This window comes from Bubalus kerabau, chromosome 1 (assembly GCF_029407905.1).
Source record: "Bubalus kerabau isolate K-KA32 ecotype Philippines breed swamp buffalo chromosome 1, PCC_UOA_SB_1v2, whole genome shotgun sequence".
Classification (NCBI taxonomy): domain Eukaryota; kingdom Metazoa; phylum Chordata; class Mammalia; order Artiodactyla; family Bovidae; genus Bubalus; species Bubalus kerabau.
The window spans coordinates 57,189,345-57,210,763 of record NC_073624.1 but is presented as its reverse complement, the minus strand read 5'-3'; the positions used below and the strand labels follow the sequence as shown (position 1 = coordinate 57,210,763).

At 40.8% G+C, this 21,419-nt stretch overlaps 1 protein-coding gene across 23 annotated transcripts in view; it reads left to right on the top strand.

The window, feature by feature from the left end:
- Positions 1–21,419, top strand: part of ANO4 (anoctamin 4) — a 428,567-nt gene that overhangs the window by 346,098 nt on the left and 61,050 nt on the right. For 22 of the 23 annotated variants that reach the window (XM_055575846.1, XM_055575864.1, XM_055575835.1 and 19 more), the window contains 4 exons: positions 1,745–1,879; positions 3,454–3,550; positions 7,567–7,627; positions 20,061–20,143. In XM_055575846.1, the coding sequence (XP_055431821.1) occupies positions 1,745–1,879; positions 3,454–3,550; positions 7,567–7,627; positions 20,061–20,143 (376 nt within the window). The remainder of the gene's footprint in view (positions 1–1,744; positions 1,880–3,453; positions 3,551–7,566; positions 7,628–20,060; positions 20,144–21,419) is intronic. The other variant, XM_055575854.1, reaches the window with a different exon arrangement.

Here is a 21,419-nt window from a genome sequence, read left to right as displayed (position 1 = left end):
TGAATATTCAGGGTTGATTTCCTTTAGGATTGACTGGTTTGATCTCCTTGCTGTCCAAGAGGCTGGACTGGCTAAAATCCTTTCACCATTTTTCAATTTTCTCAGGACAAAAGTCAATGTATGGTCTGCAAGGCCCATCAAGGCTTGGCCTTTGCCTACCTCAACAGCCTACTTTTTTTTTAATTAAAGTTTTTTTCTTTTTTAATGCAGACTATTTTTAAAGTCTTTATTGAATTTTTTTTTTACAATATTGTTTCTGTTTTATGTTTTGGTTTTTTGGCTGCGAGGCATTAGCTCCCCAACCTGGGATCAAACCTGTACCTCCTGCATTGGAAGGAAAAGTCATAACCACGGGACAATCAGGGAAGTCCCAGTCCATTTCTTGTTGTCAGTGTTCCAGCCACACTGCCCTTATTTCACCAACATCACTCCTACCACAGGGCCTCTGTTTCCTCTGCTGGAAAGACTCTATCCCTAACCCTACCTAGTGAACTTTCATTCATCAGCACAACAGTCACCGCCTCAGGGAAGAAGTCTTCCCTGGCTAAATTTGCCAGATTGCCTTGTTATACATGCTTATTGCACTGTGTCCCTCTCCTCTCTTTTCCCGGTTTTGTAACTAGAAGCTTATTTCTTTAATTGATTTATATATGTCTCCTCTGTCACCCGCAAGCTTCAGAGGAGTAGGGACCAAGCTTATTTTGCTCACCATTGTATTCTCAGCCCTTAGCACAGTATTTGGCATAGAGCAGGTGTTTTTTAATTTGTTGAATGAATAAATGAATTTATGTGTATATGAATATATGCTGTAAAAGTCTTCTGAAAGAGGAAGGTTTCTGTTGAGACATAGTAGGAGATATGATAAATAATTCATGATTTTTAGGAGCCATTGTTTGGAGGAGAGCAGCAGACAGTATTCAGAGACAGATGGTCAACATTTGTCAACATTTGTCTAAAATGAGAATAAAAAATAATTAGAAACTTCTTACACTGGACTAAGAAATAATTAAGCTCTAAGTTATGAAATGTGAGATAGAAAACACAATAATAATATTTAAGGAATAAAAAACAAAGAATTCCCTGGACACTTTCAAACTTCACAGACCACAGGGCAGTAGGCAGACTGGTTAGTCTCAGAAAAATATTTATAGAGGTAGATGTTGATGCCTGTGAAAAGTCCTCACTTAAAAGGGAAAGTTGCTCTCAGTATTGATTCATACTGAGTCTCAGTAGAGTTCTTTATTAGTGATAGCTTATGATTCTAGCATTGTAAACATCTTATAAAACTACAGACTATTAAAAGGGGGTGTTTAAAGGTTTTTGCAGTAATTTTGTTTACTAGTCTTAAAATATATATATAATACATACATTAACAAACACACACTCAGAAATGGCAAAAATATTATATGTTGGCACCAAGTCTTCAGATTCCCCTGATTCCTCATAATTAACAGTATTATACATAATTTGCTGAATGAACTGGGTTTATCCTATGTTTTCAGAACAAGCTTGTGTATGATCATGTTCTTGTATGAAAGGGTTCATACTATTTCTTTTTTAGAGTAATAGGAAAAGAAGTTTAAGTCTAGAGCCTAGATTTGGTCAAACATTCCATTCTCTTGGCTTAATTTGTCTGTATGGTTACCAGTAAGGCTACCACAAAGTAAAATGACTGGTCAAAGTGTCAGAATGCCTGACTATAAACACTTCACTATAATTGGCAAGACTTTTATATCATAAACAGGCGGTACTTTGGAGAGAAGATTGGGTTGTATTTTGCCTGGTTGGGCTGGTACACCGGCATGCTCTTCCCAGCTGCCTTCATTGGATTGTTTGTCTTTTTGTATGGCGTCATCACTCTGGATCACTGCCAAGTCAGGTATGGAGAGCTCTGGGTGAGCCTGCCTTTGCTTATGTTTGGAGATGGGTATTTGTGGTTTGGGAGTGTTTACAGACTGTGGGTCCACTTAGCTATTCATTTTAACGTCTTTCCAGTCTCCTGGGAAAATTCTAAAGGTTCAATTCACAAAATCTGTCTATCCATTGCCCTTGCTGCTGTGGTCTCTAGCTACCAAGGAGCTCACTTTTATGGGTATACAAGTCACTGTGAATCCACAGAGGGCTTCTCAGGTGGCTCAGTGGTAAAGAACCTGTCTGCCAATGCAGGAGAGGTGGGTTCAGTCCTTGGATTGGGAAGATTCTCCTGGAGGAGGAAATGGCACCCTGCCCTGGTATGCTTGCCCAGAGAATCCCATGGACAAGGAGCCTGGTGGACTACAGTCCATGGGTCTTAAAGAGTCGGACACGACTGAGCACACAAATGTATATCCACAGAACAAATGGCTTTGATTCACTGGCTCAAAGTTGTTCTCTTTCTGACTTTTTTACCTTTTTTTCCTACTACTACTGCAAATAGTGGGTTAATTATCTTTTTATCAATTATGTGTTCTTACACAGACCTGTAAGCTAGACACCTGTAAGAAAGACATCTCACCAACTTGCTGGGACCTTGAGAATGAGTCAGTGTCAGCAATTGTTATCTTGGCTCTTTCACTAGAATATAGTCTAAGGTATTCATCGAGATCTTAATACAATGCTGGACAATGTCCTTAAATAAGAAATGTGCCTTTTAGAAATGATTGCAAAAATAGAAGTGACCCAAAAAAAATTTTTAATTTCTGGGGAAATTGTTAATGAGATGTAATTTTCTCCCAGAACTAATCCCTAATATTTTTTCCTCCATAATTCATTCTTATTTATCATACACATAGAAATTAAGGCTGGCACTTTTTTCCCCCATTGTTTTCCCATCTATTTGTCAGGAAGTGATGGGACTGGATGCTATGATCTTAGTTTTCTGAATGTTGAGTTTTAAGCCAACTTTTTCACTCTCCTCTTTCACTTTCATCAAGAGGCTCTTTAGTTCTTCTTTGCTTTCTGCCATAAGGGTGGTATCATCTGCATATCGCTGATGGTAAAAGCAACAATTTATTCTCCAGGGAAATTTGATAGTCCTTAACCTGTGTTCATTTTAACACAATATAATCAAAGTATAAATTGTCAGGATGGGGGCCACATAAGGCTGGCACTTTAAGGTGTCTCATTTTTCCCATAATTAAGTATGAAATGTCTTCAAACCTGTGCAATATTGTAAATGACTCCTGTATAATCTGAGATATAACCATCAATGTTTTGCCTCATGTGTTTTCCTGAGCTTAACTTATTAATATGGAAAAGCCAAGAAACAGCCTCATAAAAAAGTAGGCTTATCAAACTATAAAACTGTGTAGGCACTTGATTACATTAATAACTAAGAAAAGGCTAAGAAGCTTCCAAGGGCAAAAATTTGATCTACTGACTCTTATTTACTGGTCGACTATTCTGGTGAAATTGAAGGGAAAGAAAATGCTGTTATGTCATCAAAAAGCATTCCTTTTCTGTTCTGTTTTCCAGTAAAGAAGTCTGCCAAGCTACAGATATCATCATGTGTCCTGTGTGTGATAAATACTGTCCATTCATGAGGCTGTCAGACAGCTGTGTTTATGCCAAGGTAATTCCAAATATGCAGTATTTTAATTTTGCAGGATTAAATTTAATATATATCTTCCTGAGAGACAGTGGTGACCACATTCTTTCTGTCCATTTTGATCTTTGATTCTCAAGTTTATTTTGTAGGAGAGATTTATCTTTATCATTTAGTACTCTAATTCAGATACCTTTTTTATTGCATATGTGTTTTCAATGTTATAGCTCTGATTATCTTCACAGGGAGCAAATAGAACAGTTGATAGAATCAGCGAAAGTTAAGTTCAGATCTTGACTGTGCTCTTTACCACTTGTCAGCATAGGAGCCCTCGTCTCAGTTTTCTCATCTGTGAAGTGGAGAACATGATGACTGTTTTATTTTTTAAATGTGATAAGGTGTATGATGAGCATGAAAAAAGTGAAAGGGTTAGTCACTCAGTCGTGTCCCACTCTTTGTGACCCCATGGACTGTACTGTAGCCCACCAGGCTCCTCTGTCCATGGAATTCTCCAGACAAGAATACTGGAGTGGGTAGCCATTCCCTTCTCCAGGGGATCTTCCCAACCCAGGGATTGAACCCAGGTATCCTGCATTGCAGGCAGATTCTTCTACTGTCTGAGCCACCAGGTGGGTATGCTGCTGCTGCTGCTAAGTCGCTTCAGTTGTGTCCGACTCTGTGCGACCCCAGAGACGGCAGCCCACCAGGCTCCCCCGTCCCTGGGATTCTCCAGGCAAGAACCCTGGAGTGGGTTGCCATTTCCTTCTCCAATGCATGAAAGTGAAAAGTGAAAGGAAAGTCGCTCAGTCGTGTCCGACTCTTAGCGACCCCATGGACTACAGCCTACCAGGCTCCTCTGTCCATGGGTTTTCCAGGCAAGAGGACTGAAGCGGGGTGCCATTGCCTTCTCCGAGGTGGGTATAGTGCTTGGCAAATGACAAGATCTCAGTAAATGACAACTGCTGTCATTTTCCTCCTCTTCGCCATCATTACTATCCAAAAGACCTAGACTGATGGCTAGCTCAGCTGCTTACTGCCTTGACCTTGCACTTGTAAAACCTCTTTGAGCATAAACTTTCTCATCTTTAAAGTGCAAGCATTGATAGCTGCCCTCTCTGCCCCATGGCATGTCATGAGGACAAAAGAAGACAGTAGATGTGAAAGTTTTTTGAAAAAATTACATAGAACCATTCTATGTGTTATTACATACCTCTTTCTGATATTATACCTTACTTTATTAAAGTTTTAGACATGTTCATTGAAATTCTAGGGTTTATTACTGAAGGGTAGTATCATTAATGTAAAGCAATGGCTGAAATATAGACTGATGAAGACTTTTCCAAGACCCACTGCCTATCAGCTTAGCCAGATTTCAGGTGTAAAAGGGGTTGGCAGATTTTATGTAACCTCCGCAATCACTGTGACTTGGATTTTTCTGTGTATACAGCTGGCATTGCAGAGTTTAAAGGTAGGAACATTTGATCGGCAGCCCAGGAGCCCGCCTGCCCATTCATGCTGTCTCTAGCTCTGCAGGTGGCCAGTCTGGTGGGAGGATAAGCAGCCAGCTGTGATTTTAGAAAGATCTAGGCTCTTAGTATGTGCTACAAAGATCCAAAAAAGCCCCAAATACTCTCCCTTCCTTTGGTGAACATGCAGATAGACCTGCCTGGATGAGGACAAATTCAGTAGAGTGAGCTTGGGAAATAGAGAGGTGGTGCTGAGAATCAGAAGACTTTGTTCAGTAATATAATTTTGTTTAAAGATTGTGAGCTAAGCACAAATGACTCAGGTGTAAAAATCCTGCTTTTGAGGAATCTCAGAAGCCCATTTATTTTTTGCTTGGGGGTGTTTGTTATGTGAAAGGTCTGCCTTGAGTAAAAATCTTTTTTTAGGGGAGCTATAATAATTCCTTAAAAGGAACATCATGAATAGTTTCAAGTGCTCAGATTTCATCAATGTCTGTTTCAGAAAGTGCATATTGCCTAGTTTGGTGTTTTTTGGAGGCAGCTGACTTCCCCAGATATCCTGTTGTTTTCACCCATGAGTGCTGGTCCCATGAAGTATCAGTCACTTAGGGTGAGGGTCAGAAGCCGGGTCAGTCCTGTTGAGTTGAAGAATCGGTCACTTAGGTGAGGATCAGAGCCAGGTCAATCCTGGTGAGTTTACACAGAGAAGAGAACAGTGTGTTCCAGGCACCGAGTGTAGGAATTTTCTGGCCAGTTTCATTTTTAAGCCTGCTTAGAACAAAGCAGAATTGGGAGAAGGCTCTCCCCCTTGACTGTAAGCAACCATCCCTGGGGTTTAAGAGGGAAAACACTGAGAAGTGAAAGCCTGAGGCCAAATGGCCAGGCTGCACCTGCATCCCTCATTTCTCCAACAAAACAGGACTCTGCGCATCCCTGACATCACCCCCACAAATACCTGCCCTCGTGGTTTGACCTGCTGTAGTTGATTGCTGAGGGAGGGGAAACTAATTTTCCAGTGACCGCTGAGGTAGGGGCTAGAATGGAACTCATATATTTCTCTATCCTGTGTTCTCACTCTGCTCGGGAACCACCTCCACCCCCACCATCTCACACACACACTTTAAAACAACCTTCTAACTCCCCCAGCATTTCTCAGGCTCTTTGTTTCTGTGTTTTTGTTCTGTCAATTCCTGAAATCGACTATCCTGTTTCTCTGACTTTGATTTTGGCAGAGGGAGCCATCAGCTTATCCTAGCTCACCATCTTAGGAGGGACTGGATGTTCCTATTCACCCTGATAAACATATTTCCAGATTGGTAACTGCAGCTGGAAAACGTGTCTCTCCAAGTGTTTGCATACCAATCCCAGGGAAGGACTCCTATGGGCTGTATTTGAGCCACGTGACTCCTAGTGACCTACATGAGAGAAACCTGTTACCTAGAGGAGGAAAGCTGATCCACACAGCCCAAAACAATGACAACCACAATCCATTCCAGAATCTTCCCTGGTGGTGCAGGGAGTTTCCACCACGGAATACCCTAGCAAGGGGCACAAACTAACCACCTACCATTAGGACTTTCAGGCTTGATTTGATGCTGACCACCTGATGTACACAGTGTAACACTCTTCTGGCATCAAAATAAATTGGCTTTAGACTTGTCTCACACTAAGTATTTAAATGCTCCCTATCTCTCCTATGTTTAAAGAAATAAGTCATAAACTTGTGGAAAATTTTGAAATATTTTGTACTCTGATATAATAGGAAAAGACTTGCTTATACTTGGCATGTTCTCCAAGGGACAGTAAAGTATACTTTATAGAGAGCTATAAAGCACCAAAAAAAGGTTATGCTTTATGAACATATCAGTCATCATTTCAATTTGGCCTGACACTGGTATGATTTATCCAGGAGGTGGAAATGAGCTCAGCAGTTTTGCAACAAAAATAGATATTTTTGTTTTCTGCCATGGTGACTACAATAAAATGTATTATTCTAGCAATAAAGTATTTGCTAGCTGTCTCTGTGTTATGAATAAGAGGTAAATGTAGTGATTACCTGAGGTTTTAATACAGGTAGAAGTGGTTTGTGTTAATGGGTTGCTCTTCTTTACAGTGCTGAAGTCCAGAGGGCAGCCCAGCAAATGTTTGTTCAAAACTGTACACACAAAATAGACATGTTTTCAAAGAGAATAAATGAGGCATTAAAACCAGTGCTGGGAAAATCAGAAACCTTTACAGCAACATGAATACCTACCGGTCTTAAATACAAACCTATCCATAAGTAGATGCGTGTTAGTTTTTATAATGCACAAAAGGAAATTCTTAATAGCACCACTGGGGCTGCTGATCCATGCTCAACTAAGTGATACTCACGTAAATGGAGCAAATTCTCTTTTCCATATCTGAACTATTTCACAGTTTGAAAAAAAACTTCTTCCTTATGATCTAAAAGGAATATCCCCCAAAGAAACCCTTTAAAATTCATTGTATCATCAGAGCTATTTTTCCAGAATGTGAAAAATGTGAATTGGAATATTGTATATAAGACATTGGTTTAACTGTCATTCATGTTCCCAGGTAACCCATCTTTTTGACAATGGAGCCACTGTTTTCTTTGCTGTTTTCATGGCAGTCTGGGGTAAGTGTTCTACATTTGTATGACTTGAGTTCCCATCATTTGCTCTATTATATGTTCCTTTAAAATCTGATTTTGAATATGAGAGGAAGAAGCAAAGTGAATTCAGTTTGGCTGTTCTGTTAGACACAAGTTATTTAATAAATAATTCATTTGGTTTATTTTTAAGGTGATGTTTTACAGGACAACATGTCTTCTTTCTCTTAAGCCTTCCAACAATTTCATCAGCATTCCATTATTGGAGTAAAATTCACCTTCTGTTGGAGACAAAAGTAAAGGTTATAGTATACCAAAAAGTCTGATGGTTAAGACCTGATTACACATCTCAGTGTATATGGGACTTTCTAATGTGAGTGGAATATTTTCATCTGACTAGTGTGTGAATACTCACACACTTTTAAATAGTGTGTGATACTCACAAACTTTAAATACTCACAAACTTTTAAATAGTTTCAAGCCAATAGCCATATAATAACAAGGTATGATGGAATGTTCACTGAAAGAATTATTTAGCCCAAAGGAGTTACTTCACCCACGTTTGGGTTTAATAGTATCTTCCTCAGTACCATGCATTTTAGTCACTCAGTCATGTCCGACTCTTTGCAACCTCATGGACTGCAGCATGCCAGGCTTCCCTGTCCATCACCAACTCCCAGAGCTTGCTCACACTCATATCCATTGAGTTGGTGATGCCATCCAACCATCTCATCCTCTGTTGTCCCCTTCTCCTCCTGCCTGCAGTCTTGCCCACCATCAGGGTCTTTTCCAATGAGTCAGTTCTTTGCATCAGATGGCTAAAGTATTGGAGTTTCAGCTTCAGCAGCAGTACTTCCAATAAATATTCAGGACTGATTTCCTTTAGGATGGACTGGTTGGACCTCCTTGCAGTACAAGGGACTCTGAAGAGTCTTCTCCAACACCACAGTTCAAAAGCATCAATTCTTCGGCACTCAGATTTCTTTATGGTCCAACTCTCATATCCATACATGACTAACTGGAAAAGCCATAGCTTTGACTAGATGGACCTTTGTTGGCAAAGTAATGTTTCTGCTTTTTAATATGCTGTCTAGGTTGGTCATAGCTTTTCTCCCACAGAGCAAGCGTCTTTTAATTTCATGGCTGCAGTCACCATCTGCAGTGATTTTGGAGCCCAAGGAAATAAAGTCTCTCACTGTTTCCACTGTTTCCCCATCTATTTGCCATGAAGTGATGGGACTGGATGCCATGATCTTAATTTTCTGAATGTTGAGTTAAGCCAACTTGTTCACTCTCCTTTTTCACTTTCATCAAGAGGTTCTTTAGTTCTTCACTTTCTGCCATAAGGGTGGTGTCATCTGCATATCTGAGGTTATTGATATTTCTCCCAGCAACCTTGATTCCAGCTTGTACTTCCTCCAGCCCAGCATTTCTCATGATGTACTCTGCATATAAGTTAAATAAGCAGGGTGACAATATACAGCCTTGATATATCTTCCTAGTAAAATAATTATAGAGCTTTAATTTAATCATATATAAAAGTCTGAACAAATTCATAATAAATGATGAATGGTGGTTTCCTTTGGAGAGGAGGTTATCTTCATGGAAGGGTAAGTGAACAGTGAGGAGAGACCTTTTACACTATATATTTTCAATTTGGTTTGAATGCTTTTTACAACATTTATGCATTTCTTCTAGTACATAAAAGGCCAGAAATCTTAATTTTGAGGTTATTGAACTCTACTCACTCAAGGCTTAGGTTCATGATGTTCCTTATGTCTAGAATGAATATTAGAATCTTTGCCAACTTTCAAGGCCCAGCTGAAATGGCATCTTCACCAGCCAGACAGTGTCTTCCTCCTTTGAACTTTCATAGCATTTGGTTTATGCCCATTGTTTGGGCACTAATAAGAATTTGCATACACAGTTTCTCTCATAGGTTCATGGTCCACAAGGCCCATTATGGTCATGGGAGTCCTTATACATTTCTTTTAAAGACAGAGAGATTAATGTTTATTGGATGGATGGACGGATGGATAAATGGATGGATTGGAGGAAAAGAAGGAAAAGAGAATAAAATTACCAGAAGAATTTATTTAAAAAACACTTATTTGGTTGTATTGTTTTTAGTTGTGGCACATGGGATCTTCATTGTGTCATATGGGATTTTGTGGTGCATGGCCTTTGTAGTTGTGGTGTGCGGGCTTAGTTGCCCCAAGGCATGTGGAATCTAAGTGCCCCAACCAGGGATCGAGCCCACATCCCCTGCATTGCAAGGCAGATTGTTAACCACTGGACCACCAGGGAAGTCCTACCAAAAGAATTTCTTTATGAGACAATGAATATGTTTAAATGGCCTCTTTGACAAGTCAAACCCTTGTTCTCTTTAGGGGGCTTGTCCTATATATTTTATGTCTTCTTTACCTCAAGCTCGGCACCCCACTCCAGTACTCTTGCTTGGAAAATCCCATGGATGGAGGAGCCTAGTAGGCTGCAATCCATGGGATTGCTAAGAGTCGGACATGACTGAGCAACTTCCCTTTCACTTTTCACTTTCATGCATTGGAGAAGGAAATGGCAACCCACTCCAGTGTTCTTGCCTGGAGAATCCCAGGGACGAGGGAGCCTGGTGGGCTGCCGTCTGTGGGGTCGCACAGAGTCAGACATGACTGAAGTGACTTAGCATAGCCTTACCTCAAGCTCTTCAAAAGAAAATTGTCCCACCCACCACAGCTCAGTTGAAGGGACTTTTTTGAACCCTATGATACCAGTTCCTCTCACCCAGTGGGTGTTTGTCCCAGGAGTAGTCAAACCATAGGTTGGTGAAAGTGGCCTGGGAGAAGTTCTAAGGTTCTAGCCAAACAGGAACTGGTAGTCCACCCAGAGTCTTATTCTTAAGAATGGGACTTGGAGAATGTGGAAGGACACTGGGAATTGGTGGTAGAAACTGACATGGAAAGATGCAGAGAGGGAAGAAGGGAGAGAGACTGACAGTGGCTAGCAGTGAGGGCCAGGAGGAATCCTGAGCAGACTGAAGTTATGACCAATCAGAACCTAGAAATAAGCAGAAACAAAGAACTAGTGGAAGAAAATTAGACTAGAAGGTACAGAAACCAACTGGTAGCCAACTTGGAGAAAACGTAAGACAATCCCCCAGAGAGAAGCAGAGAGAGAATGTACCCATCTCATGTGGACTATCAGGGTGAAGCCCCAGGGTCTCTTATGTCTATAATCTCTCAAGCTGTTGGCTTCCATATCCTGTCTGAATAGGTCCAGTCTTTTAATTCCTGTGGGATTTCTGCCTCCTTTGGTGGGCCTTGCAAAAGCCCTCATGATTTGTGCTACCCATTACTGTATCTCTTGCAAACAATGGAAGCTAACCATAATAGAGTTTTGGTTACAGGAATGACCTCTCAGGTCAAGAATGTGTATATGGCTTTTCTAGAATGTATTGGTAACCATGATCATGAAACATAATAAGCCATCCAGTACTGCAGTTTTGTCATGGTTACAAATGAGGAGACTGAAAAATGTACTCATTTCCTAAACCAATGGTTTCCAAACTTTTTCAAGTCATGATACGTAGAAAATGATAATACTTGTACAATATGCTAATGTCCATGAAGGAGCCTGCTTGTGGCCAGGTAGAATACTGCCCTAAACCTCCTAGCCCTAGTCGCCTCCCAATCTGATGGGATTAGTACCTCTTGCAAACCTATAATCTATTCCTGGCACACATATGGGGAAGCTGTGCTTTGGGCTACTGGTCTTCTGTGTAATGAGTTAACGCTTCTGTAGAGAGAGTAGTGTTCTGGAAGAATTAATACCTAAAACTCCCTTGACCACTTCAGTGTCCCATCAATTTAACATACACTTGACTGAAATCATATTTTCTTCTCCCATAGTTACCCAGAACTAAAATTCTGGTAGAATGATAATTGTCTATAAGGTAGAGGTTGTCATCGCCACCCCTCACCCAGTACCACCATTATAAACGGATGGCATTCCTTCCTTGCAAGTTGGACCATTTTATACTGGGGACAATGGATAGATTTTATTATTTTATCTCTGCCAACCTCAGTGGACTGAAGTGAAGCCTGAAGCATGGAGGCTGCAAGTAGGTGGGTTGGAGATCTGACAGCACTCGTGCGTTGGAGGGTATTCATTAAGAATCTGATAGATGTTGTGTAATAACCATTGAGCACAAGGGAACATTTTGGGGCCGCTCCAGGCAAGGCAAGCCTGGAATAATTCATTTTCTGAATCACTTTGTCTTCACTGACACCTTCCTGTTTAAATCCTGTATTGTTCCCAGAAGTAAGCTAGTTTGAGAAAAAGAATGATTTACCCCAGGTGTTTTCTTTGTAGATAGGACTTTGCCTCTTGCAGAAATCTAGACTTGCCAATAAGAGTAACACTTACAATAACACAAGCCTTTACTAAGGGCTTACTGCATCCTGGACACTGTGCTGAGCATTGTACAGCATCACTTCAGTTAATCTGTAGAGCAACCTTTGACAAAGGGACTGTCACTATTCCCGTGTGATAGATGAGAAAATTGGGCAATAGATAGACAGTGGTAAGGCCAGGAGTTAAAACTGGACAAGCTTAGCTCCTCCACTGCACCGCTAGGATCGTGTGCTGTCTGTAATCCTGTTTGCTTCTGCTTCAGAGAGCTGGATTTTGAGATAAAGCACTGTTACACTCATCCTGAGCCCACTATAAATGCCGCTTTGTGATGGCAGTGTTCTGTAAAAGCGTGTCAGTTCTAACCAAGCTTGGTTTAATGGCCTCAGGACCAGCCTTTACGATTGACAAGTTACAACATTTAGGAAAACACATGCACTTTATTTCGGGAAATTGCTGGATATGGAGATGACAGAACAGATGTAAGTGGTTTACAAGCCCTCGGAAGGGATGAAGTTGATGTGTTTGCTTTGTTGCCTTTTGCTTTGTGTTCACCAGAGAAACAATACAGTTCCATGTGGAAACCATCTGTAGTGCTCGGGAAGGGCCTTTGTGTTGGGTTAGAAATCTTGACAGAGCTCTCTACCACCTTTGTTCTTATATGTATGTACATGATGGCAGGGCCTCCTGGGGACCCGAGAGGTACTGGATTGGCCAAAAAGTTTGTTTGGGTTTTTAGTAAGCACTTACAGAAAACCTGAATGAACTTTTTGGTCAACCCAGTGTACTATGAGCCTAGGGCTCTGGGCTTGAATCAGAGTGGTTTAGAAAGATTCAGGGACCATAACATTTATGGCTTAAATTAGCTCTCTCCCTAGGGGAAAATAAAATGAGTCGTTGGAGAGTTTGATACCGGCAGAGATTCACCAGGAAGCATATTATCTCCCTCTGTTCTCTTTTTGTTCTCCTTCCTCTGTTGTTTGTTTCTTCCTTTTTTAGCATTGCGGAAAATTAAATTATCCCCAGTAAACAAACAAATCAAGCTCCTCAGAGCTTTCTAATCAAAATAAAAAGTTTGTGGTTGTTTAAATGCAAATTCAAAGATTCTGTATATGGTCTCATCAGTGATTGATGAATGCAGTATGTCTCATTTTTTTACATGAATTATATAATTTGTCTTTGTTTTTAGATATTTACACTAATTTTATTTTTTATACTCATATCATCCAACAAAAACTGGTGATTGTATATTCAAAAAAAGAAAGATACACATTTACTAAATGCCTATTAGGTACATAAGTACAGTCACATATGACATGTCATCAATTTCTTATAACCCACCAGAAAGAAATTAGTATTTCCCTCTTGAAGATATTGAGGCTCAGAGAGGTTATGTTTATGTAACTTGACCCAAGATTACCTAGCAGCTGGTAAGTGGCAGAGTCTTGAATTTAAACCAGATCTAATCTTTATTTTCTTGGGCTCCAAAATCACTGCAGATGGTGACTGCAGCCATGAAATAAAAAGACGCTTGCTCCGTGGAAGAAAAGCCGTGACCAACCTAGACAGCATATTAAAAAGCAGAGACATTACTTTGCCAACAAAGGTCCGTCTAGTCAAGGCTATGGTTTTTCCAGGAGTCATGTATGAATGTGAGAGCTGGACTGTGAAGAAAGCTGAGTGCCAAAGAATTGATGCTTTTGAACTGTGGTGTTGGAGAGGACTCTTGAGAGTCCCTTGAGTTACAAGGAGATCCAACCAGTTCATCCTAAAGGAAATCAGTTCTGAATATTCATTGAAAGGACTGATGCTGAAGCTGAAACTCTAATACTTTGGCCACCTGATGCTAAGAACTGACTCATTTGAAAAGACCCTGATGCTGGGAAAGATTGAAGGTGGGAGGAGAAGGGGACAACAGAGGACGAGATGGTTGGATGGCATCACTGACTCAATGGACATGAGTTTGAGTAAACTCTGGGCATTGGTGATGGACAGGAAAGCCTGGTGTGCTGCAGTCCATGGAGTCACAAAGAATTGGACATAACTGAGCAACTGAACTGAATCTGCCAAACTCAGAGTTGTACCAAAGTATGTCCATGGTGGCATGCACCTTCTATAGGCTGTTATAAGATTTCATTACTCAGCAGACAGTGTATATTCTCTGTCTCTTGGCACTGGGTTTACCCCCCAAAATGAATAAGATGTGATCTGTGCTTTCAAAAGTTGGTAATTATAATAGTGGGCATTAAGTCTGATTTATGAAGGGACAGTGAGGATCCATGCAGCCAACTTCCTGAGGCAAAAAGGAAAAGGAGAAAAATTTTCACCCAAGGACAGATATTAGAACCAAGTCTTAAATTTGCCAGACAAAGAAGTGAGTCAGGGAGAAGTTTGAATAACATTCTGAGCTGAAAACTGTGTGGACAAAACTCTGAAAAGGAATGCTTGAACACTCCATGTGCTAGGGACATAGAATTTATCTTAGTTTCCTAAGGGTGCTGTAATAACATGCTACAAAAGTAGGTGGCTTAAAACAACAGAAATTTATTCTTTCACATTTCTGGAGGCAAGATGTCCAAAATCAAGGTGTGAGCAAGGTGGGTTCCTTTGGGAGGCTCTGAGGGGGAACCTGTTCCATGCCTTTCTCTTAGATCCTTGTGATGCCCAGTGATCCTTGGCTTGTTGACACATCAGCCCAATCTCTACCCCCACCTTCACGTGCATTCTCCCTGTGTCTTCACATGGCAGTATTCTTATATATGGACACTAATCATATTCAGTTAAGGGCCCACCTTACTCCAGGATGAACTCAACTAGTTAATCTGTAGTTACTTTATTTCCAAAGAAAGTGACATTCTGAGGTTGGGGTTTGAGACATAAAAATATTTTTGCCAGGGGGGACAAAATTCAACTGTAACAGTGCATGTTGAAGCCTGAATCCTGCTTACCACAGGACATCTGTACCACAACAGAGAACCATGGCTTCACCCTGTGGGCAATAGAAAGCCAAGTTGACATTGTAAACTTGGATGTGGCATTATCAGTTGTGTTTGGGAAGCAACTATGGCAACAATGGAAATGGTAAAAGTGGGGACCAGTAAGTAGCAGGTAGCCACTTAGAAGGTTGTTCCCGGGCTCAGTCAAAATTTTATGCAGAATTGGGTATCAGCTTCTGCTGCTGCTGCTAAGTTGCTTCAGTCGTGTCTGACTCTTTGTGACCCCAGAGACGGCAGCCCACCAGGCTCCCCCATCCCTGAGATTCTCCAGGCAAGAACACTGGAATGGGTTGCCATTTCCTTCTCCAATGCATGAAAGTGAAAAGTGAAAGGGAAGTTGCTCAGTCCTGTCCGACTCTTAGCGACCCCATGGACTACAGCCTACCAGGCTTCATCATCCATGGGATTTTCCAGGCAAGAGTACTAGAGTGGGGTGCCATTGCCTTCTCCACAGAATAAGAACATAATACATAAAAATGTTTTCCTTGCTTTGTTTATATTAGGTAAAGACTGAAAATAACCTAAATATCCAACAATAGAATGGTTAAGGAAATTGTAAGTAGCCATTAAAAATTCTTTCAAAGCACATAATAACATAACACAAAGCTGTATTTAAGTTTTCTTTAGGATGCAAAGTGTACAAATAAAGTGTGATTTGGAGTATTTTAGTGTTACTGTGTCCAAGTTCCTACTGCTCACTGCTCAGTTCAGTTCAGCCGCTCAGTCATGTCCAACTCTTTGCAGCCCCATGGACTGTAGCACACCAGGCCTCCCTGTCCATCACCAGCTCCTAGAGTTTACTCAAACTCATGTCCATTGAGTCGGTGATGCCATCCAACCATCTCATCCTCTGTCATCCCCTTCTCCTCTCGCCTTCAATCTTTCCCAGCAACAGGATCTTTTCTAATGAGTCAGCTCTTCTCATCAGGTGGCCAAACTATTGGAGTTTCAGCTTCAACATCAGTCCTTCCAATGAATATTCAACACTGATTTCCTTTAGGACAGACTGGTTGGATCTCCTTGCAGTCCAAGGGACTCTCAAGAGTTTTTTCCAGCACCACAGTTCAAAAGCATCAATTCTTCGGTGCTCAGCTTTCTTTATAGTCCAACTCTCATATCCATACATGACTACTGGAAAACCACAACCTTGACTAGACAGACCTTTGTTGTCAAAATAATGTCTCTGCTTTTTAATATGCTGTCTAGTTTGATCATAACTTTTCTTCCAAGGAATAAGCATCTTTTTATTTCATGGCTGTAGTCACCATCTGCAGTGATTTTGGAGCCCCAAAAAAGATAAAGTCTGCCACTGTTTCTACTGTTTCCCCATCTATTTGCCATGAAGTGATGGGACTGGATGCCATGATCTTCGCTTTCTGAATGTTGAGCTTTAAGCCAACTTTTCCACTCTCCTCTTTCACTTTCATCAAGAGGCTCTTTAGTGCTTCTTCGCTTTCTGCCATAATGGTGGTGTCATCTGCATATCTGAGGTTATTGATATTTCTCCCAGCAACCTTGATTCCAGTTTGTGCTTCATCCAGCCCAGCGTTTCTCATGATGCACTCTGCATATAAGTTAAATAAGCAGGGTGAAAACATACAGCCTAGATGTACTCCTTTTCCTATTTGGAACCAGTCTATTGTTCCATGTCCAGTTCTACCTGTTGCTTCCTGACCTGCTTACAGGTTTCTCAAGAGGCAGGTCAGGTGTTTGGTATTCCCATCTCTTTCAGAAGTTTCCATAGTTTATTGTGATCCACACAGTCAACGGCTTTGGTATAGTCAATAAAACAGAAATAGATATTTTTCTGAATTCTCTTGCTTTTTCAATGATCCAGCAGATGTTGACAATTTGATCTCTGGTTCCTCTGCCTTTTCTAAAACCAACTTGAATACCTGGAAATTCACAGTTCACATATTGTTGAAGCCTGGCTTAGAGAATTTTGAGCATTACTTTACTAGCATATGAGATGAGTGTAATTGTGCGGTAGTTTGAGCATTCTTTGGCATTGCCTTTCTTAGGGATTGGAATGAAAACTGACCTTTTCCAGTCCTGTGGCCACTGCTGAGTTTTCCAAATTTTCTGGCATATTGAGTGCAACACTTTCACAGCATCATCAAGTTTCTACTGCTCACTGCTCAACAGGCCATTAAATTGAGAGATGAGGTTTTGGGGTAAGGAATAGCGACTTTGGGCTTCCCTGGTATCTCATCTGGTAAAATCTGCCTGCAGTGCAAGAGACCCCAGTTCAATTCCTGGGTTGGGAAGATCCCCTGGAGAAGCAATAGGCTCCCCTCTCCAGTATTATGAGGAGTCTCCCTCATGAGGGCTTCCCTCATGGCTCAGACAGTAAAGAATCCACCTGCAATGCAGGAGACCAAGTTTGATGCCTGGGTTGGGAAGATTCCTCTGGAGGAGGGGATGGCAACCCACTCCAGTATACTTGCCTTGGAGAATCCCCACAGACAGAGAAGCCTGATGGGCTGCAGTCCATAGGTTGCAAAGTATTGGACATGACTGTACGACTAAGCACAGCACAGCAGCTTTATTTGAAAAGCCAGCAGGCTGAGAAGATAGTCGACTGGTATTTAAAGAACTATCTTGCCTGGGTTTGGATGCCAGTTTCATTTTTAGAACAAAGCAGGGAAAGTGAGGAGGTAAAGTAAAAGAAGCTATAAGTCGTTGCAGGTATTTCCTGGTTCTGGCCAGACTCTGGAGAGGAATGTGTTAATTTCTTCCTTCCTGCAGTCATTCACTGGTGGGCCTGGTCAAGATTTTTCCTGTGAGCTAAACAAAGGTATTTTATAATGTATTAATGGTGGTTTTCTCTGGGTGACAGAATCATGAAATGTTTTTGTCAGCTTTGGTTAGGTATAATTTACATAAAATAAAATCCAGTGATTTTAGGTGAACATTTTGACAAATCATGTCAAATTGTCTATAGTCATGTAACTGTTACCATAATGATGACATAAAACATTTTCATCCTCCAGAAAGTTTCCTCGTGCCTCTGAAGTCAGCCTCTTGGCAACCTCCAACATGCTTTCTGTCATTGTAGTTTCATCTGTTCTAGAATTTCATACAAATAGAATCTTTCAGTATTCAGCATTTTGTTTCTTCCACTAAGATTGATGCTGTTGAGATTCATACATGTTGTTGCATATGTCTATAATTTGTTCTTTTTAATACAGAATAATATTCCCTTGCCTGAGATGTACTGAAATTTGCTTATTCATTTTATTCATTTGTTTATCCAAATGTTAATAAGTATTTGGTTCAATCCAGCTTTTATTCATCTAAGACTTAATGGCTTTTATAAACTTCTTTTGGAGAAGGCAATGGCACCCCACTCCAGTACTCTTGCCTGGAAAATCCCATGGACGGAGAAGCCTGGTGGGCTGCAGTCCATGGGGTCGCTAAGAGTCGGACACGACTGAGCGACTTCACTTTTCCCTTTTGTGCACTGGAGAAGGAAATGGCAACCCACCCCAGTGTTCTTGCCTAGAGAATCCCAGGGACAGGGGAGCCTGGTGGGCTGCCGTCTATGGGGTTGCACAGAGTCAGACACGACTGAAGCGACTTAGCAGCAGCAGCAGCATAAACTTCTTTGGACATTTTGCATAAAAGTCTTTGTTATCTATTTCTCCTGGAAAAATAATTGAGAATGGCATTGCTGATCATAGAATAGGAGAATGTCTAACTTTATTTTAAAAAAATTATAGTTATGCAATTGTGCCATCCCCATCACCAACTAGATGGACATGAGTCTGAGCAAGCTCTGGGGATTGGTGATGGACAGGGAAGCCTGGCGTGCTACAGTCCATGGGGTCACAGAGTCGGACACGACTGAGTGACTGAACTGAACTGAGGGCAAAGGGGAGCAGAAAATAAGGAAGTCATTATCTCTCTTTGGAATGAACATTTGGATGCATACTTTTCTCCATGAAACAGATTCCAAACATAGGACATTGACATATTTCTCTAACCTGACTACACAGTAAGACCCAGTAGAGATGGATCTGACAGTTCCCTCTCCTAGGGTGTGTCTGTGATTCTTAGTTGCAGCCATCCTCTGAGTGAGTGAGTGAATGTGTGCAAGTGTCCCCTCTTCTGGCTTGTGGCTTCCTAGGCAACAGGAATATGTCTTGATCATTTTTTGACCTGTCATTTTATAATACTCAGCAATTCGTTTGTGTTGATATATTTAAACTGAATTGAGTAGAAAGTTACTTTGGCTAAATGAGGATCACCATCTGCTTTACATGGGTAGTAAAGGTAAAGGTTGAAAAAGGTTCGAACAGGTTTGAAAAGGTTTTTTAATACAATTTACACACTTTGCCTTTAATATGAGGATATTTGTCTTGGGGAGGATTGGAGGGAATGAGAAATCTCTGCCAATTAAATACATGTGACCTGCTAAGTTTTGTTTTCGCTTTTCTGTCCCTCGCTTTTTAACACATTATTGACCAGGGGATTTTTGTAGAAACTAACACCTGTAGCTGGCAATTTGTTAGTAGTAGTAGTTTAGTTGCTAAGTCGTATTGGACTCTTGCAACCCCACCGACTGTAGCCTGCCAGCTCCTCTGTCCATGGGATTCTCCAGGCAAGAATACTGGAGTGGGTTGCCATTTCCTTCTCTGGCAATTTGTTATGTAAGTGATTATTGATTCGTCTCTAGTCAATAATGTTCAGGTAACAAAAGATGTATTAATATATCTCTGGTCAATAAGTTGTTAAATACTCTATCAGATAGAAAGATATTGGTAACCTAGTTTTCTGTATTCTTACATCCCAGAAGCTTTGTCATTCTAATAAGTCTGTTCTGCCATGACTTGCAAATCAGCTTAATTTAAATCTCTTGAGTTTTCATTATGTTTGACACAGGCTTAGAAATTCTCAGAAAATGATCTTTGTTAAATGATGTTTAGCTAGAAATTCTGATATTCAAGAATGCTTACACAAACAGCTGTCATTCTTTACAATGGCTTCATTATCTATTGACACAGTTCAAGACATTGTTTTATTTGAAAATATCTGTCTTTCTCTGCTTGTTCCAGCAACAGTTTTCCTGGAGTTTTGGAAAAGACGGAGAGCAGTAATTGCTTATGACTGGGATTTGATAGACTGGGAAGAAGAGGAGGTTTGTATTATTTACCTCAATTAAAAAAAAAAAGCAGATAATCAAGAAATACACAATCCCTTTTGAGTCATCACTTTCTGCTCTGTGATAGAAGTCAAGTTGACTCATAAAGCATTTTTATACCTGTCTCTGCAGGAAATTTCAAGCATTATAAAAATATAGCAGAAGAATAAAAAAAAATACATTTTGATTTCTTAGTGGAGTAAAAAGTTCATGGCTAAGTAAAGCATTTCACTTGTATGCAGAGGCATCAGAAGAATTGGTAGTAAGATTTGTTTAGTTTCCTTAAATATTATCCATTCTCTTTACTGTGTCAGAAGGAGAATATTAGTTTACAGTTATAGGCACTTGAAAGCAGACCTCCTAAAGTTCTCCAAGGAAATGATTAAGTCTTCAGGACCCTGGACAGCTCAGAAGGATTCTCACATGAGGGGGAACCACTACGCATGCAAGCTCTTTGGTTGATGTGCTAAAAGCCGGCCACCGCTAGATAAAACTGTCCAGCAGAGGTAAACTCGGGCCCTCAGACATGTTACTCTCCCTTCCTGGCCAGTACACCATGCCCTTTCCTAACCTGTGTCTGGTCTTTATGTCAAAAGTCTTGAGGCCCCATGCTGAGTTTGGTTATCGTATGTCTCTCGGACCCTGCTTTCCCTTGAGAGTCACTCAGGCCTGAACTCGTCTTTCTTTCCTCTCATCCCCTGCCTCTCCTGAGTTCCATTTCCTGAGAGCCTACAGGTGCAAGTAAATCCAATGCAGTCATCATATATGATATGACCATGGGTCTTAATGGGTGTTTTCCTTCCAGGAGACACATATGTTTATTTTTATAAATTAAATGGAATCGTCTGTAAACATAACTGAGAATTTTAGCCCTGGGATAGGTTTGGTAGGGGACATAATTTTGAGAGGAATGTTTCTTCCTTCAAATCATACCTTGTGGATGGATGCCTTTTCTCCTCAAGCCCATGAACATATTTGGGTAATTTTTAAATATAGACATGATACTGGGATTTTCAGCAATCCTTGTTCCTGTGCTAAGGCCCCTCTCAGGCTTGTATAAGCATTCACTCTCTAGAAAATGGTTTTCTGAGTTGTAAGGGACCGCCCAGGTTTCTGAAGGCTACCAACTGCAGCAAGACTGCATTCGAGACATCCTCCTAGGTGGAGCTGTTCTGGTTTTTGTTCCATGTGTGTATAGGAGTAGCTTTCACATGGGATGGAAAATGCTCTTTCCTGGGTATCCAGGTCACCACCAAGAAGCTGTGTCATCTAA